Source organism: Stegodyphus dumicola, chromosome 8 (assembly GCF_044657685.1).
Source record: "Stegodyphus dumicola isolate Sdum_Otavi_A_Nest chromosome 8, ASM4465768v1".
NCBI lineage: Eukaryota > Metazoa > Arthropoda > Arachnida > Araneae > Eresidae > Stegodyphus > Stegodyphus dumicola.
Genome location: NC_140775.1, coordinates 172,618,355 through 172,637,008, shown reverse-complemented (window position 1 = coordinate 172,637,008; position 18,654 = coordinate 172,618,355). Strand labels below are relative to the sequence as shown.

Below are 18,654 nucleotides of genomic sequence, written 5' to 3'. Positions count from 1 at the left end.
TTTTGTTTTATCGTTTTCCTGTTTTCGTTTTTGAAACTCTTTTTAACTATTTTTTAATTATAATTTTATTTTATAAATGTTCTGTTCATTATCGGTGGAATATCATTTCATTACAATGTGCACCATACGGATTACTTGACACAAAATAATACAATTTTGATAATGTGTGCCAAAAAAGAAAGGTAATTGTAGATGAAGAAATTACTGAAAAACCTCATTAACTTAAGAACAAGATTTAATAAATACATGCATCCCGAATTATCAAATTGCCCCTACTGTAAGTGCTAACTTCCTAGCGTAATTGCTAGCACGTCCAGCTATCAGCTGGAGGATCAGTAGCAAAAAATATGTATATAAAGAAAGAAAGCTTCTGTAGAAGTAATGCAAATCAGTTTGACTACTACGCTGCTATATCACGGAGAGACAAATTTTTGTCACCAAATTTCCAGGTGTACAGGAAATTAAGGAATACTGTACAAATTCAAGGAACTTACAGGATTCATTCTTTGACAAAATTTCTTGCAATAATTTGAACTTGGATTCTCGTATATTTTATTGGTCAAAATAAATAATTCATTAATTAATCTACCTGCGCAGATCACGTAAATTTACGTCGATAGGGGGAGAAAAAAGATATCTCGGAACTTCGAACTTTTGACGAATGTGACCTTCGACACCGGCTCGACAATTATTTCGCGCTAGCACAAAAAGGTATTAAAGGCTGGATTTGTTTCGACACCAATTCAACAAGTATTTCATTTTCGGTTTCGGCAACTGTTTCATTTAATTGTTGGTTTCGCGCATGCGCAAAAATGTTATTAAATCTAGACGGATAGCCCCTGTTTCCCTCTATGAGGAAGCTACCCCTGCTTTGGCGTAGTTTTTTTAGATTCATAGATATTCTTTGTCAGTAGTTTGGATCTTGGAGAAGATCATGGAGGATTTTAATACTTCCTGCACCAAAAATGGAAAGGGGGGACTAATGTCTTTTTATGTATCTCTGAATTAAAGTGTGGTGGATAATTATGTCTTTGCAGTGGTGCCTCGGTGCCTGAACTAAAATTTTGTGCACAGCATTTTAGTTCGATGCTATTGTAAATTCGTCACCTCTTAAGGGCAGTTCTCACTAGGGTTTATCTGAGCTAACGAACACGGCTGACGTAGCTGACCCATTTCCAAAACCAGTTTTCCCGCATAGGGCAGCAAGTTGAAAAATCTGAACTGCAGGCAAACCGGAGCTAGTCGACACAGGGAACTGACTCCGTTAGCTCAGATAAACCCCAGTGGGAACGGCCCTTTAGATATGGTCAACTGGGCCTCATACCTCTTTCCGCTGTTTTTTTTTTTTTTTTTAATATCTTCGAATGTAAAGAATTATCGCAATCCTTGTCACATGATCCGGTGGTGTAAGTAATAACATGTCCAGCTCACAGTCAGAAGTCTGTAGTTCGAATCCTGGCGAGAATACAGATGATTTTTTTAAAAACGCACACTTTTTAGTCCAAAGGGATTTGAATCCCGAAGGACTATTAGTTTCGCTTTGGCATTTTGCGTCGGACTCATAAATGTCGGTTCACTTTTCAAACTGTTGCCACAAAATGTTAGAGTCCTGCATTATATTTGAAGAAATTAAATAATGAAAAATCTGCATAAATGTATGTATATTTCTCGTATTGTGATGAAACAACGGTACATAGAGTCATCGAATTTTGAATAACGTAATCCTCCAACGAATATGAGCATGTGGAAGACCAAATTTGAAATTTGAAATTTGTTTTATGATCGATTTCCTATTTTTTAAAACTTTGACGAATTTTTGATTAACAAACTCAAGGATTTTAAAGCGAGCAATGGCAACGTTGTGCAGAAAAAACATTTTTCTCTCCAGCGCGTGAGTCTCTGTATCGGAAATTCTAAAGATATGCTCGTTTTAAAACTATTTTGCGATATTGCTGTTGCACTGGATCTTATGGTTTAAGTGCGAGGAACATGATATTTAATAAAGAAAGGTAACACACAAAATATTAAAAAACGCCCCTTTGGACGTAATTTAAAATCTGAAACATTTCAGATTTTTTTTTTTTTTTTTTTTTTTTTTTTTTATATTTTAAATTTTAGCACTAAGCATTGTAATCTAGGTTGTACATTTGAATTATAAGGATTAAGCCGAAATTATGAGTATTATTGTAAAACACTATTTGAAATCGTATTTAACATTTTTATTTATAATTCACAGTTCTTTGTCCCGCATGTTATAGGTGTACGCGTTGATATACTATAAACAAATGTGTACCAAAATTGTTCTGTCTTGTAACAGAAGTATAAAGCATGTTTGTGAAACACTTTTAAAAAGAATTAGAATTATTAGAAATTAATTTTAGAAGAATCACTTTTAAAATGTTATTTATAAGATAATAGTAAGATTGATAGAGCTCTGTTATTTTATAGTCCTTTACCAGCAATAAAATTCTCAAAAAAATTTTATATTGCTTTCATAAAAAAGAAATTTCTTTTGTACATGTTGTTTAAGAATAGATGCTGATGTGTAAAATAAAAAGAATATCATTATTTACTCACATATCATACGTCCTCCTCGTTTCTTCAGCAAGTGAATTACAAACTCTTAATTCATAGAAGCATAACGTATGGGTGGATGGCAAGTTATGAAGTGTAAGTAGAGAGAATTATGCCAGAAGTAGTCCCTGCAACGCTTTGGCGGCTCGTGGCTAAAATTAGTCGGGGTGCTGTTCCAAAAGAATTTAACCTTTGTTTTAAAATTGTCTAAAAGGAAATAAACGTGTATAAAAAGAAAATTTATTTTGAAACTTCATGAAATCTTACAAGAAAAAAATTAAATATTTCTTAATTACTTTAACCAAAATTGTTACAGTCCAATCTTTTTCTATTCATCTAAAAATTAAATCCATTCTTCTTGTTTTAGATTGGATTTATCAATTACGGCAAAGCACACAAGGGCTATCTGCCTAAAGAGAGGGATGCCTTCGTGGAGGACTTTCTAAGGGAAACTGGCTCGTATACACGTTACACATGGGGAAAACCACGAAAACACCCATGCAGCCAGCCCGTTCGCGGAATTCGAACCTCAGACCGAACTACCAGTGTTCAGCGTCTTTACCGCTCGGCCGCTGGTGGGCCCTCTTCTTGTTTTAATTTGCGCGAAAAAATTAATAATTTTCTCCTTGATCTCTGGATGACAAGTGAGGAGATTTTTCTTTATTGAAATCAATGCAAGCGCATTTAGTCTTTCCGAATTCCTAGTGCTTCTTAGAAAAGTTTTCATTCTTTTAAATGTTGAAAAGCAGCGTTCTGCCTCTGATGTAGTCATGGGAACTCTCAAGAGAATTTTTATTTGTTTCGTAATTTCACTAAGAACATCATCTAGATTATTTTCGAAGATAAATTTCATTAGCTCAATTAATTTGCAGTATTCATGGATATCAGACCTACAATAGAATACTTTTAGTTCAGTTTCAAGCTTTTCTTTGTCAATCATTAAACATGCTTCAGGGGTCAGTACTATTTCTTCTGTAGAATGTTCATTCTTAAAACTAGCGAAGCATTTCTTGTTTAACAATTTAGCAGCTGTTAAGTGTTTAGTGGAAGAATATTTGTGCATTATATCATAGTATAAAGTCACATATTTCCTTAGCTTCTGCCATCAGTGTCTTTGAAAAATTCTTACAGTTCTTTGAGTTTCTTAATTCTAAAATAGCAGTTTTGAAATTTGTTATATATTCGTTAACTTTACACAACACAATTTCTCTGGATTGCATTTAGTTGTACATTATTTCAACATGAGGCATCTGATAAAAAAGCTGTAACCAAAACTTGAAATTATCATCATATAGATTTTTTTTTAAATTCCTCTTGCTTTTGCAATAGTTTGATCTACATTTGATGTTGATTGAATTTCAGTAAGGCAATTTTTTAAAGGTTGCGAATTTTCATGAACTGCGCATGTGCAGAACAACTAAACACCACGTCGCTGGAACTGTGAAGCGCGCAGTTCCAAACAAAGAGTTTCGTACTTTTTTCACAAAGTAGGGGATGGCAACTAACATTAAGCTTAAGGATTGGTTACAGCCGAAAACATCGCGGCAAAAACATCGCAGACGAAAATGCCGCGGAGAAAACAACGCAAGGCGAAAACGTCGTGCTACAAAACATCGTGGGAAAAAACATCGCAGTTCTAAAACATCGTGGTACAAAACATCGTCGTCGAAAATAAAGCGGTTCAAAAACATCGCAGTTTAAAAACATCGTCGTCGAAAATATCGTGGTAAAAAATAAAGTATCTACAAATCATCGCATGACGATAACATCGCAGACATGCCTTTTTCAGGTTTTAATAATTGTAAATGGATATTCCCATAATGATTTGTGAGCGCAAGATGGAAAGAAGGATAATTTTTACTTTCAGATTTTTTATTAATTAATAAATTTTTGCTGAGAAAATAAAAAGGAAACTTAAGCATAAAAAATTAATGCAACTTATAGCACTTAATATAGTTTTAAACCGACATAGTTAACTAACAAAGGCCATTAATAAATCATTTTTATAAAGTTTTTACTGGTAATATTTCATGAAAAGTATAATCTATAAGTTACATTTAATTTTATATGCTTAAGTTTCCTTCTTACGTTTTCAGCAAAAATGTATTCGTTAATAAAATATGTGAAAGTAAAATTTATCCTTCTTTACACCTTGCGCTCACAAATCATTATGGGAATATCCATTTACAATTATTAAAACCTGAAAAAGGCATGTCTGCGATGTTATCGTCATGCGATGATTTGTAGATACTTTATTTTTTACCACGATATTTTCGACGACGATGTTTTTAAACTGCGATGTTTTTGAACCGCTTTATTTTCTACGACGATGTTTTGTACCACGATGTTTTAGAACTGCGATGTTTTCTCTTTGCGATGTTTTTTCCCACGATGTTTTGTAGCACGACGTTTTCACCTTGCGTTGTTTTCTCCGCGACGTTTTCGTCCACGATGTTTTTGCCGCGATGTTATCGGCGGACACCTAAGGATTATGTATTGTAAAAGTATAAAGAAAGAACTAAAGACTAAAGGGCACACTATATTAAATATTTAAAATAATAATAAGTGGAAATAGGGGGTGCTGCAGTTCCACAGTGAAACTTATTACGAGCCGCCACTGCTGCAACGGATTTCTTTGAAATACATAGTAGATTGAAGAGACAGTTTTCAGTAACATTGATATAACTATTCATACGGTTTTTATAATCTTCTAATTTAACTGAAAAATGTAAAGAATTTGATTCATAACTCCTTCCGACATTTCAGAAGTTTATACCGGAAAAAACTACAGCAAATGCAGCAAAAAATAGAATAATTGTACATAGAAAAGAAAGTTTTGAACTTTGCACTCAGAGCCGTTTCCGCCAAAAAAGCAAGGCCCATCAATGGCCAAGTGGTAAAGTAGCTGAATACTGAATAGCTTGACTTGGGTGCGATTCCAGGCGAACGGACTGTCTCCGTCGACGTTTCCGTATTTTTCATCTTGTGTAACACTGATACGCGTCAGTTTCCCTTAGAAATTCCTCAGCGAAGGTATTCCTTCCCCTAGGTAGACAGCCGTCACTTGCTTTGCCGTAATGAAATAAACCAAATCGCTTATAATACAAGATAATTATATTTATACATTTCTGGGTTAGGCTAAGTTATTTGAGCATGGTAAAGCACACAAGGCTGTCTGTCTAAGGCTCTTAACAAGGGGAAGTTTCGTAGTTTCAGAAAGGAATGTATTCAGCCTTTCGTTTACCTTTCAAATGTTTAGTTTTAGTTTATGAATATAGAAAACTACACTGCTGGCCATTAAAACTGCAATACCATGAAGCAGAGCAAATACAAAAAAGATCTTTATTGCACGTAAACAGTATAGAATGAAGACAAAATTATTAAATTTGTAAGCATTTTGGAGGTTTATAGAGGTGCGAAATAAGTAGAAATTGCTGCTACCCTGGCAGCTAAAACGGCCCTTACTCTATTAAGCATTGAGTCAAACTAGGCTTGGATGACAGAAACGGGCGACTCATTCCATACTGCTTCACGTCTATGCCGCACTTCATCAACCGTATTAGCTGGAGAGGAGTGGCGGGCCAGTCTCTCAGCAACCCATGACCAGATGTTTTCATTGGGTGACAAATTTGGAGACCTTGCATGCCAGGGCAGCAGTCGAATACCCTGTGTATCGAGGAAAGTCAGAACACGACGTGCAACATATGGCTTGCATTATCTTGTTGGAACATGGCATTTGGGGGCCTCGAAGATAGGGCACAACGACTGGACGTAAGATGTTAGAAATGTACCCATCTGCGTTCAAATTACCGTCAATCCAAGCTAGCGATGTGCGTGTCGTGTACCCAATGGCTGCTCAAACCACCAGGTGCAGGGCCCCTATGCCGATATCGAATTCAAGCAGGCAAGCAGTCTCCTCGGACACTCCAGACAAGTATAGGGCTATCAGAATACTGCACGTAGAACCGAGACTCGTTTGAAAAGACGACAATTTGCCACTCCTGTACCAAGCTTTGTCGTTCGGCGCACCAGAGTCGCCGTCTCTCTCTATGCTGCATTGTCAAGGGAAGCCGAAATAGTGGTTACCCTGAGGATAATCCACGTCGCTGCAAACGTCGACGAACCTTACGACTTGACGCTGGGCATGCTGCAAACATACCTATTTCCTGACTAATGGTCCGTGATGTGGTCGTACGGTTTTGCGGGGCAGACCTTCACCATATGTCTCTACTCTCTAGCGTTAGTCATGAGAGGGCTTTGAGATCCTGCATACTGTTCAGTGTGGCCCTCAGAAATCCATTGATTCCATATTCGCATGACAGTGGTTGAATGTCGACCAGTGCTACCGGCGATATCACGGAACGATAATCTGCACTTTCGATAGGCAACGATCGTGCCTCTGTCGAATTTCGAAACTTGCTGGTAAGCATTTCTTCTTCTTATTCGAGGCGTAACACGGTATTCTAAGCAAACTCCAACCTTACAAAACACTTTCCGAATAAGAAATCCACTACACAACTTTTCTTTTATACAGTGCTTCAGATGTCGTTTCTACCTCCTGCGTCGTCTAATTGCTCTGAAATACTAATCATTTTCATATCCCAACTTCTTCATTTCACGTGATTTTGACGTTCATCAGATCATTCCTTCCTGGTGTTGCAATTTTAATGGCCAGCAATGTACTTTTAATCAAGATTTGGTATTTATCAACATTTTGTATACTTTTTGCTCTTTAATTTATAAAACACATATAAAAAGAATCTGATTTAGACAAAGCATGACTTCCTTGTACGGCCTATTAAATGATATACATTTTTTGCTGCACTTCATTTTAACTTATTCTCTGGAATTATTCTAAATTAATTAACCCATCACCGAAGGCAAGTTGAAAATGACATCAAAAGCTGCACATTTTGAAATTAAATATCCCGATCAATTTTTATTATACGGAAGTCAAACTTCTTGTATTTTTTTTTATATTTATTTATTTATTTATTTATTTTTTCCATAACGAGTATAAAACTTTTCCCGATGTATAACTACAGGCACTGGGAAACCACATTAAAAGTTAGATTTCGTTATTTCCAAATTTTTAACTTAAAAGACACGTTAGTACCCAATGGAATATTAGTCTCGAAATGACATACTGCATCGAAAGAATGCGTTGTGTCACTTTTCAAATTGTTGCCACCAAATGTTATCGCCCCGTATTATAGTTACAGAAATTAAATAATGAAGAATCTGCATAAATGTATATATATTTCTCACATTTGCGAAAAAACGACGGTACGTAGAGACATCGAATCTTGAATAACGTAGCTCTTAACACGAACATGGACACTAGAAAGGCCGCATTTTGAATTTCGAATTTGTTTTATTATTTTTTTCATACTTTGTAAAATTTTAACGAATATTTGATTAACAAACTCAAAGATTTCAAAGCGAGCAGTGGCAACACTGTACGGAATAAAACATTTTTATCTCTAGCGCACGAGAATGTCTATCGGTAATTATAAAGATATGCTGTTTTTAGGTAGAGTAGACTTTAAGGTACCCCTTGTATTATGGCCAAGTTGTTTGATTTATCGCCAAGTTGTTGTTTCATTTATGGTAACCTGAGAAGTTGAATGTTATGGAAACCCTATTGTGACGTAATCGGGTGCATGATTCTGGGAAATTTTGAATCATGGGATGTTTTGTAAGCGTTTTTGTGGTGTGTGTTAAAACCGTTTAGATGGATTTTAATGGGTTTGTAGGAAGAAAGGTTCAGATGGTCACTATGTGAAGCGTTCGATCAGAAAGAGTACCTGGTTTGAAAAAAGTCATTTGAGTATGACTGATATTTTGATTTTTACGTGGCTCTGGGTGTACGAAGCGAACTCGAAAATCATGGTAAGTGAATATTTGCTTTTGGTAGTGCTTAAATGTATAACATAGTTTTTCTTTTTTATGTTATTTTATTGTTTGGTTTAAAATGTATTTTATACTCGATGTGTACATGGACAAAGTAAAGGGAGTGCGCGCAATGCCAGTTTGTGCAATTCTGGGATTTTTTTTAAAGTGAAAATAGGTCGACGTGTACATGGATAAAGTTAAAAGAGTGCGCAATGCCATTTTTGTGCAATTCGGGGATTTTTTTTTAAGTGAAAATAGGTCGACGTGTACATGGATAAAGTCAAAGGAGTGCGCAATGCCATTTTTGTGCAATTCGGGGAGTTTTTTTTTCAAGTGAAAATAAGTCGATGTGTACATGGGTACCGAGTTTGTGCAATTGTTTGTCTTGTTATTTTGGCTTTGTGTAGCGGCGATTTAAGTCAAAATAACGAGTCAAAGAATTGCACAAAATCGGTATTCATGTACCGCCAAAAATCGCCAAGTTTCGCCAAGGGATACCTTAAACTATACTTTTACCCTGTTTTTATATACTTTGAGATTTTGCCGTTGAATAGAATTTTATACGACGTAAGCGCCAAGAACACGATATTTAAAAAAGAAAGCAAACCCACAAAAAGTTAGTAATAAAAAGACAAGTTTCATAAAGCCTTCTTAGTAAGAAAACTGAATACTGATATGATGAATTGAAAAGGGGCGGAACTGGAAAGAAAGGCGGGAAAAACAGAAACATGTGTTATGCCAACACTTAACGCTGCATCGGAAATTCTAAACATATGTGCATTTAAGTAATTTTGCTGTTGAATTGCATATGGCGTAAGTGCGAAACAAATTCTTGAGGGTTTATATATATATATATATATGTCAGAAAAGATTCATTATTTCATAAACCACTATTTCAATCTCAAAATAAGTTCATTTCATATAAATAAATATATATTTTAATGTTAACCACATAATTCAAATAATGAAATAAAACTCATTAAAAATGGAATAGTCCTGTATACAGAAAAAAGCATATGCAAATATTAAATTAAAAGCTAGGCAAAAATCAACATTAGATAGGCAATAGTTTTTATTAACAATCCCCTCAATTTCGAGGGACTCAATGCATGCGTCCCTCAATGTAGACAAATTTTCTATAAAAACCAATGTCAGTCTATGACTGACTTTTGCTTAGTTTTATAACTTCACCGACCACCATAGATCTGTTTCTGTCAAATTTAAAATTGATTTAAATGCATAAATCCCAATTTAGCATAATAAGCTAAAATTACCTAGATATTTTGCTATGATTTTATTTTTTAAAATGAGTTATTATTTTCTTATTATACAAAATTTTGTATCATTAAATCTGTAACAGAATATAAATTAACGATTTTACAATATACATTATCTTTCCTTCGTGTTTCCATGAATAACACCCTCTTTGACAACTAAATTTATCAAAATTAAGAAACATTGATACATAGAGTTTATAATAAAAAATTTTAAAGATATGAAAAAAAAAATAAATGTTTAATGCTCACAACTGCAAGATAAAATTCAAATTGTAATTTCCTCATTAATAATATAACCTCAGGAAAAAAAAAAAAAAAAAAAGAGAGATTTTTCAGATTTTATATTACGCCCAACAGAACTTCATTTAACGTTTCGTGTATTACCTTTATTTATTAAATATTATGTTCTTAGCACTTAAACCACATAAAACTCAGTTGAACAGCAATATCACAAAATATTAAAAAATGGCATATCTTTAGAATTTCCGATAGACAGTCTCGCGCGCTGGATATAAAAATGTTTTCTTCCGTGTAATGTTGCCGTTGCTCGCTTTGAAATCGTTGAGTTTGTTAATCAAAAATTCATTGAATTTTTACGAAATATGAAATATATTGTAAAACAAATTCGAAATTTTTAACGTTTTGTGTGTTACCGTTATTTTTTAAATATCACGTTTCTTGCATTTAACCCACATAGAATTCAATTTAACATCAATATCACAAAATATTTAAAAATAGCATATCTTTAAAATTTCCCACAAACAGTCTTACGCGCTTGAGTTAAATATATATTCGTATAGCTGAATATAAATATATCCGTATATATGTATGCCTACTGCTCGCATTGAAATTGTTGAGTTTCTTAATAAAAATTCTTTAAAGTTTAAAAAATATGAAATAGATAATAAACCAAGGTACTTTTTCGTTTTGCCGGCGCAAGCGATAAAGTCGCTAGTAATGGTACAACCGATGCCAAAAGAAATATCCTCGCTGGTAACCTTTTAATTTTACATTTTAAAAACAAGTTGCAACCATTTCTTATCAGATTGATTGTTTCTTTCAATATTGGCATACAATTACATAGAATTTTTACCAGATAGTTCAATTTTATGCCCTAAGGCCATTTGCGGGCGGTAATTAAGTCAATTAGGATGCAATCACACCGCTCACCTGATGGCGAAAATATAGAAAAGGCAAAGTCATGGGTTAAATTCATCAATTCTAATGAGAATACACTAGCGAAGTAAAGCACTGCAGTTTTATTTTCTGAGTAAGCTATTCGTACGAACTGGAATAATTCTTGCATTTAAACTTGTATCCCAAATTAAGATTTAACTTGAAATTAATGTAGATAATTACTGAGAGAATTAGATTTTTGTAGCGTAGTTTACGTGAGATGAGATCACTTGGGGTCACATGATATGATCCAGCGAATCAGGATGTTGTACGATGAAAGCATAGTAAGTTCTTAAATTAATATCTTTTTACGAATTTATTGTCTTTATTTATTGGCTTTTTTACAAAATTTTAAACTACATTAAAATATTTATACCTTCAAAATAAAAAATTCTTACAACTAACATTTGTCAACACGTTTTATGTGTATATTGTGTGTTTTCGCCAATAAAGTCTACTTGGCAAGATTTGCGCCGGCGAAACGGAAAAGTACCTCAAACAAATTGGAAATTCAAGATTCGGGCTTTCAGATGCTCATATTCCATTGGAGGATTACGTTATTCAAAATTTGATGACTCTAGGTACCCTCGTTTTTCACAGGGCGAGAAACATATATACATTGATGCCGATTCTTCATTATTTATTTTCTTTAAATAAATACAGGGCGACTAATAGCGCTTCTGGGCTACCGTCCCTTTGAGCTAAAAAGAAATTTTGAAGAATTTTCAGTATGCTTGATGCTTTTGTTTTGGTTAGACTAGATTTAAGGATACCTTTTGGATTATCCCAGTTGTTTCATTTATCGCCAAGTTGTTGTTTCATTTATGGTAACCTGAGTATTTGCATGCTATGGAAACCCTATTATGACGTAATTGGTTGCGTGATTGCGGTGAATTTGAATGATGGGGAAAAAATTAAGGGCTTGTTTGTGTGTTAGATGTTGCTTAGGATGTACGGCGGTTTAATGGTAAAATGGCTGAATGTGGTAAGATTAATTTGAAGTTTCTGTACGATTTGGAATGAAAGGGAAAAACGCATTAATTGACTAGTGTGTAAATGAAGGTTTACTTAGCAGGCATCATAAGTATCCTTGTAGAATGGAAATGCGTGCGGTCGAACGTCGGACGATACCGGCACTTCGTATGTATTTTTTACTCTTATTTTTGTGAATTTATGTGGCGCCGCCAAGAAAATGGTTAATCTTTGGATTATGGTAACTTAGCGATTTTTTGGCGCAAATTTGCGACCAACCCTGCTACAGCAACCTGCTAGTTTTTGTTTGGACGCCATTTTGTTTTCACGAAGTAAAGGCATGGGTGCGAAATTGGGACAAAGTGCCGAATCGCCCGCTGCTTGCCGCGTTTTTACAAATTGCACATACACGGTATCATCCATGTACACGTCGAGCTATTTTCACTTAAAAAAACATCTGAGAATTGCACAAAAATGGCATTGCGCACACTCTTGACTATATGCATGTACACTGCTAAAGTCCTTGCTAGTAACCTTTATCGCCTTACCAAAATGTCGCCAAACTACCTGTTACCATATTCCAAAGATTAGCCTAGAAAATTTTTGGATGCTGTTAAGGAATTTTGTTTGACTGAAGACTCGGAAATTCGTAAATAAGGTTAAGTGGATATTTCCTTTGTGTAGTGCTAAGATGAATTTCCTTTTTCATGTTATTTCATTGTTTGATTTAAAATATAGCTTATTGAGATTATATATTTATTGTTAGCTGCTCCCTTGACTTTTTAAGTGAATATAGATCGATATGTACATGGAAGTCAAGGGAGTGCGCAATGCCTAGTTTGTGCATTTCTCTGGTGTTTTTCTAAGTGAAAATAGGTCAATGTGTTCATGGGTACAGAGTTTGTGCAATTCTTTGACTTGTTATTTTAGCTTTGTGCAGCGACGGTTTTTGGCGCTAAAACCGCCGCTACACAAAGCCAAAATAATAAGTTAAAGAATTGCACAAACTCGGTTCCATGTACCGCTCAAAATCGCCAGTTATCGCCAAAGGGCACCCGTAAATATTTTTAACTTTGTTTTTTATCTGCAACATGAGCAGTTCAAACACGAACAAACATTTGACCACAGATAGTAGCAATTTCAAGATATGTAAGTAGTATACCAATATAAAAAATATATTTTAAGTGACAAAATAGATAAATTTCAAGCAAGAATTCAACATGCATAATGCTACCTAAAGTTAAATGTGACACAGACTGAGATTTGTAGATCATATAATTAAAATGTACTGAATAAGATCACCTCCTCCGGATAAAAATGATATTTCTTTAGCTGGTGCTTCCTTGCTAAAGCAGCTTTTGGTACGATTTAAAATTTTCAAATTATAGACTGAGTGATTAAATTTTCAAAATTTGGGACCAAATGCAGTAATCACTTTTACAAGGAAGTATTTAGTATGTTTCATTAATATATGAAGAGCAAAAAGTATTACCGACAGTTATTTAAACAATAGTTTCTCCGCAAAATTTATGTTTTGGTGCCTTTATGTGATCATATTACAAATGGTAAAATATCATTCAGATCTTACGATTCTCACATTTCTTTTGTGGTTTAGTTTCGTTTATTTGATTATGGGAAAGTCTGCAAAGGCTATCTGCCTAAGAGGTGTTGGTGTATTTAATTATGGCAAAGCACACGAGGGCTATCTGCCTAAGGGGAGGGATGCCTTCGTGTATTACTTTCTAAGGGAAATTGGCTCGTATAAACGTTACACATGAGGAAAACCACGAAAACGCCCATGCAGCCAGCCCGTTCGCGGGATTCGAACTTCGGACCGAACTACCAGTGTTCAGCGACTTTACCGCTCGGCCGCTGGTGGGCCTGCTTAAGAGGAGGGATACCTTTTGTGGTTTGGTTTCGTTTTGGTTTACTTAATTATGGCAAAGCACACTAGAGCTATCTGCCTGAGGGATGTCTTCGTGGAGGACTTAAGGGAAACTGGCTCGTATACACTACCTTTTGTGGAGGACTTTCTCAAGGAGGTTAGAATGGACTCCTCCTCGGACTTTGTAACGGAAACTGGCATCCATGTTAAGCATGGAAAAAACTATGAAAAATCACCACGAAAAAACCTGTTCGCCTGGAATCGAACAAGAAGTGGAGTTGACCCTTCCTTTTGTGCATCTTAAATTAGGAATAAATTAGATTGAAAAGATTTTTGTATAATATTATGTCATTAAAACATCCATTAAAATGCGAAATTTTCTCTAGCAGTAAAATATTTTAAAAAATTTTTTATGAAATTTGAAATTAATCATATTCTTGAAATTTTTCATAAAAATCTAAGCTACTTAACTAAACATATAAAAAATGGTAAAAGTGAAGCAGCAACCTGTGTTAGGTGTAGATTTTTAGCATAGAAGCTTCAAATTCTTTGTGAAAGAAAGAAATCTGCAGCTTTCTTAGCTCCTGGTGAAGAGGGACTTTGTTCGACCTCGAAATCGAGTTTCTATGCTAAAAATCTACGTCTAACACAGGTTGTTGCTACACTTTTTGAGGCGTGTTTCTCTTCTGTCTTGATGTAAAATTGCTCTTATAACTTTATTCTATATTTAATATCGAAAGCAAAAGTTACTATTAAGGGTACAAAGTTTTTGTATTACACAAAAATGGAAATTTTAATAATGACGTATATATGTAACAAAAGATAGCAAAAATAAGCAATTTTACTCAGGGCTTAATTTCTAAAATTAGAAGTACCGGAGCCCTATGGAAGACCGTCAGCGAAGAGGAACAAAAGTAAATAAATAAGTAAAATTTCTATTAAAATCATTAATAATTTAAAAATTAAATAGTCAATTATCATCAAAGTAATTATTAATTATTTAATCAATATTAATAATTATTACTTATCGATTATTATTTAATTAAATAAAAACTAATTAATTATTATTTATTTAAATAATTAAAGATTTAAGTCATTAAATAAAATGTAAAGAGATAAACTAAAATTTAATAAGAGATTTTTAATATAATTTTACTGCAAAAAATAAAATTTTCGAGACCAAATTTCTGCTGAAATTGTTGTTCAGTTACATAAAAGAAGTGCCGGAGCCTTCTTATTTAGGGCTCTGGTTCGCTCCGCCTACAATTATGATTTATCTCCAAAATTAAGAAGTACCGGAGCCGGGCTCCGGCGCAATTTAAGCTCTGATTGTACTACGAAACCACCTTAGTAGAAATCGCCAGAGTTTCAGAATACACTAAACTGTTAACCAGGTAGCAACGTCCAGTTTCCAACATCTCCATTTCCGTATGCATTCTTTTTCCGTAACTGCAAGTTCCAACGGCTTTATATAAAAATTATAATTATTTTTTAAATCTTAAACGCGATTTTAAAATTCGTGCTTGTGGGGTTTCCCTATAATAGAAGAAACAGGTGAAATTTCTGCGGCAATGCAGTATTTTGCACCAAAATTGCTTGCGTAATAATGGCTCGAATATTTTCTAGAAGTGATCGCTAGGAAATTTCTGCAATAGAAACAAAAACTCGTTTGCAACTAGGTTTACTGACTGTTTTTTGGGATAAATGTACAGCTGAAACGGAAAATATGTATATATGTTATTATATATATATCTTTTCGTACTAATTCTTTTTCTTCCGTAAAATTCACCAAACTGCGGCAAGAAATATGTATGTACCGAAGCAGTTTTACAGATAAGCACAAATAAAGGTGCAACTGAAGTTGGATTCATATTTTTTAGAAATGATAAATATGTAAGCAAAGGGACTACTTAATAGAAATATAGTAATCTTCCTGTTGAATTTCAGCAAAAAGAAAGTGATTAACAGTTACACAAGCAATAAGGAATACTTTAAACACAGGAATACATACTATCGCAGATATTTCTAAGCCCGGTGAGCCCGGTTTATTTTGATTCATATTTCGCGTATATTTTGCAGGTTTGCGCGAGGTTACTTTGCCTGTTGGTTAGAAGTAGGGTTTTGTTTTTTTTTTTTTTTTTTTTTTTTTTTTTTTAAATATCAAATGCCCGAGGACGAAAATTTATTTAGTTATCATGCTTTAAAACAATGTTTCTGTGTGGAAGTTTCTGTAAAATTTTTCTTATAGTAAACGCTCTTTAAAGAGGGTTTCTATTGATTTTAGGCAACCTACCTAAACTCGTACATTCTTTCCCTGATTTTTATTCTCTTTCGAAACTGCGGGCAGGAAGATTTTAAGAGTACAAAACATGTTATTTGTAAATTTCTCTGGAGAGTGAAGTAGTGCACGTGTTTCGAGTATTTGTGAGGGACAGTGGAGTTGTCATCAATTTCTTTTCGCAGAAAATTAGCAAGAAGATTATATTTGGATACAGTAGCCCCTTTGCGTACGAATTTGTCATTTTTATAACGTGTGTGTCTAATTTCAGTTGCATCTGTTAAAATATTTTGTTTATATTATCTGTTGCGTTATGATATATATACATGTGATTATTAAAATTTCTGTACTTGGGTAATATAAAAATTTATAGTCTTAATAGCGACTTTATTTCGATATTAAATATAGTATATTTATAAGAGCTTTTTTTTTTTTTTTTTTTTTTTTTTTGTCTTTTTTTCATATTTAGTTAGTTTAGATTTATGCGAAAATTTTCGAGAATATTGTTCACGGTTTAATCCTAGTATCCGGTGCACACGGGATTTGGCTACTTTTGGCGACTTTACCGGGACATATACGATGAGTAGTAAACGGGTCATTCAAAAATGTACATAGTATAATACTATGTGTACAGTGATAGTATAAAGTGTATAGTATATACATAGACTTTGGTGTTGGCGATAATTTTCAAAATCGCGCCAAGGCTGCACCGTATACTAGGATTTTACCTGATTCATTTAAAATTTCTTTAAAAAGATCATTAAAAATTTTAGTAAAATCCTAGTATATGGTATTAGTATATCTTAGTAAAGCTTTGGTACGATTTTCAAAATTGTTGCCACACTAAAATGACTCATTTACTGCTCATTATAAATACCGCACTTACTGTTCATCATAATGCCGCGAAATCATTTTTTGTTGTTGCATGTGCTCATTTGTCTGACGTAGTCAGCTGAAGCCCACAAAGTTCCTCCTGGCAAGGAGCACTAGATTACACCTGCGGTTGGCAACATCCTTGAGCACCATGAGATTTAGTTCAATTTCGTTTCCAATTTTGATAGATAGCACCCGGGGGTATGGGTCCGAGGGTCTCCCAGCCCTTTCCCCTTCCACCAAACCACACGAGAGGACTTTTGGCTCACCCCATATTTAGATTGCTGCCATGCCATATGGGCACTATACATTTACAAACATCCATGCCTTCTCCGGGATTCAAACCCAGGCCTTTTGGCAGTCAGCAACGGTACCATTACACCGGTTAGGCGGTGCCAAATCATTTTTTATTAGAGGAACAGTAACTCAGGAACTCTCAAAACAAAAATGTTGGAGGCACATCCCAGGATAACTGAATCATGCAGATGTGGCATCTCGCAGCTTCATTCCACAACATTTATGGCATTCTGTTGGTGGCAGGGCCTCAAATTTCTGAAAACCCCTCCAGAAGATTGGTTAGACTTTGAATTTATCCCAAACGAAAATTCTGTCGTGGCAGAAATTAAAAAAGGGGAGGGTTGTTAATTTAAGCGTAAAAATATATCCTGAATGGTATGGATGTTTTATGAGTTATTCTAAAATAGAGTATTCTGCTAGATCCATGGACTTTTACTACTAGAGAAAATTTTATATGGTAGTGAAAATTTCAGTGATACAATGTTGTGGAGATATCTTTATCAATTCATTTAAAATTTTGTAAAAAATTCATTAAAATATTTGGGTTTTCTTCTTCAAAGAACCCTTTGGCGACAAAAAGTATGAATAAATAAACATAAAAATTAAAAAAAGTATGATTGTATATGAAAAGTAACAAGTAATATAAAAGTATGTGAAATATAACATGTTTCATATAATAGTATATGAAAAGTAAAAAATAATATAAAATAGTCGATGTTAAAAATTAAAAAGGTCAGTGATTTTAATAATTAAGTTTAGGAAATTGTTAAGGCCAGATAAATGTTTGAAGCAACTAAATGTATTTTACCTTGTGACTGGAAAGTATATTCATTCATAATAGATATTGCATGCACCACACAATAAAACATTCAACAGCATTGTTGCTCCTACAGTTACTAGATACACCCTAGTCCATCAAAGTGAACTAGAAGCCACTAATTCTCAAACTATTAAAAAGAGAGTTTAGTGTGTAGCTGTATGTTTTGGTATTTATGTGTTTTCCGATAAACATTGAAAGTTGGCAGAGATCCTGCCGATCTTGTGCCATTCATTGCATAAAATGTTTGGAAGCAGAGATCACTCTTTATTTAGTGTAATATATAATCAGCAAGAATGGTATTATTTTTAAATATATTACTCTCATCAATTTAGTTTAGAAAGTGCAGTGTAAAATTTGTATTGTATTATAACTTTTCTGTGCAATTATTCTTATTTTTTTAATTATGAAATATTTTACTTTTAGGATGCCTTCAGATGCAAATACTGTACCTGATGTTGTTGGATGTAGTTCTGGTCAAAATGACGTTCTTTATGCATTTGAAGATAAACCAAGAGAAGTTAGGTATGTCTTATACTATACTATTATGTTGCATTTACAGTAGATTATTCATTAGTGTTTTAACAATTCATAGTAAGTTAATTAATTA

At 34.0% G+C, this 18,654-nt stretch overlaps 1 protein-coding gene across 4 annotated transcripts in view; it reads left to right on the top strand.

Annotated features, from left to right (window-relative positions):
* Positions 1–18,654, top strand: part of LOC118197171 (uncharacterized) — a 65,966-nt gene that overhangs the window by 262 nt on the left and 47,050 nt on the right. For 2 of the 4 annotated variants that reach the window (XM_085822758.1, XM_085822757.1), the window contains exon 2: positions 18,471–18,569. In XM_085822758.1, coding sequence (XP_085678884.1) covers positions 18,471–18,569 — 99 coding nt within the window. Of the gene's footprint in view, positions 1–16,131; positions 16,311–18,470; positions 18,570–18,654 lie in introns of those variants that run through there. The other 2 variants (XM_035368678.2, XM_035368677.2) reach the window with 2 other exon arrangements.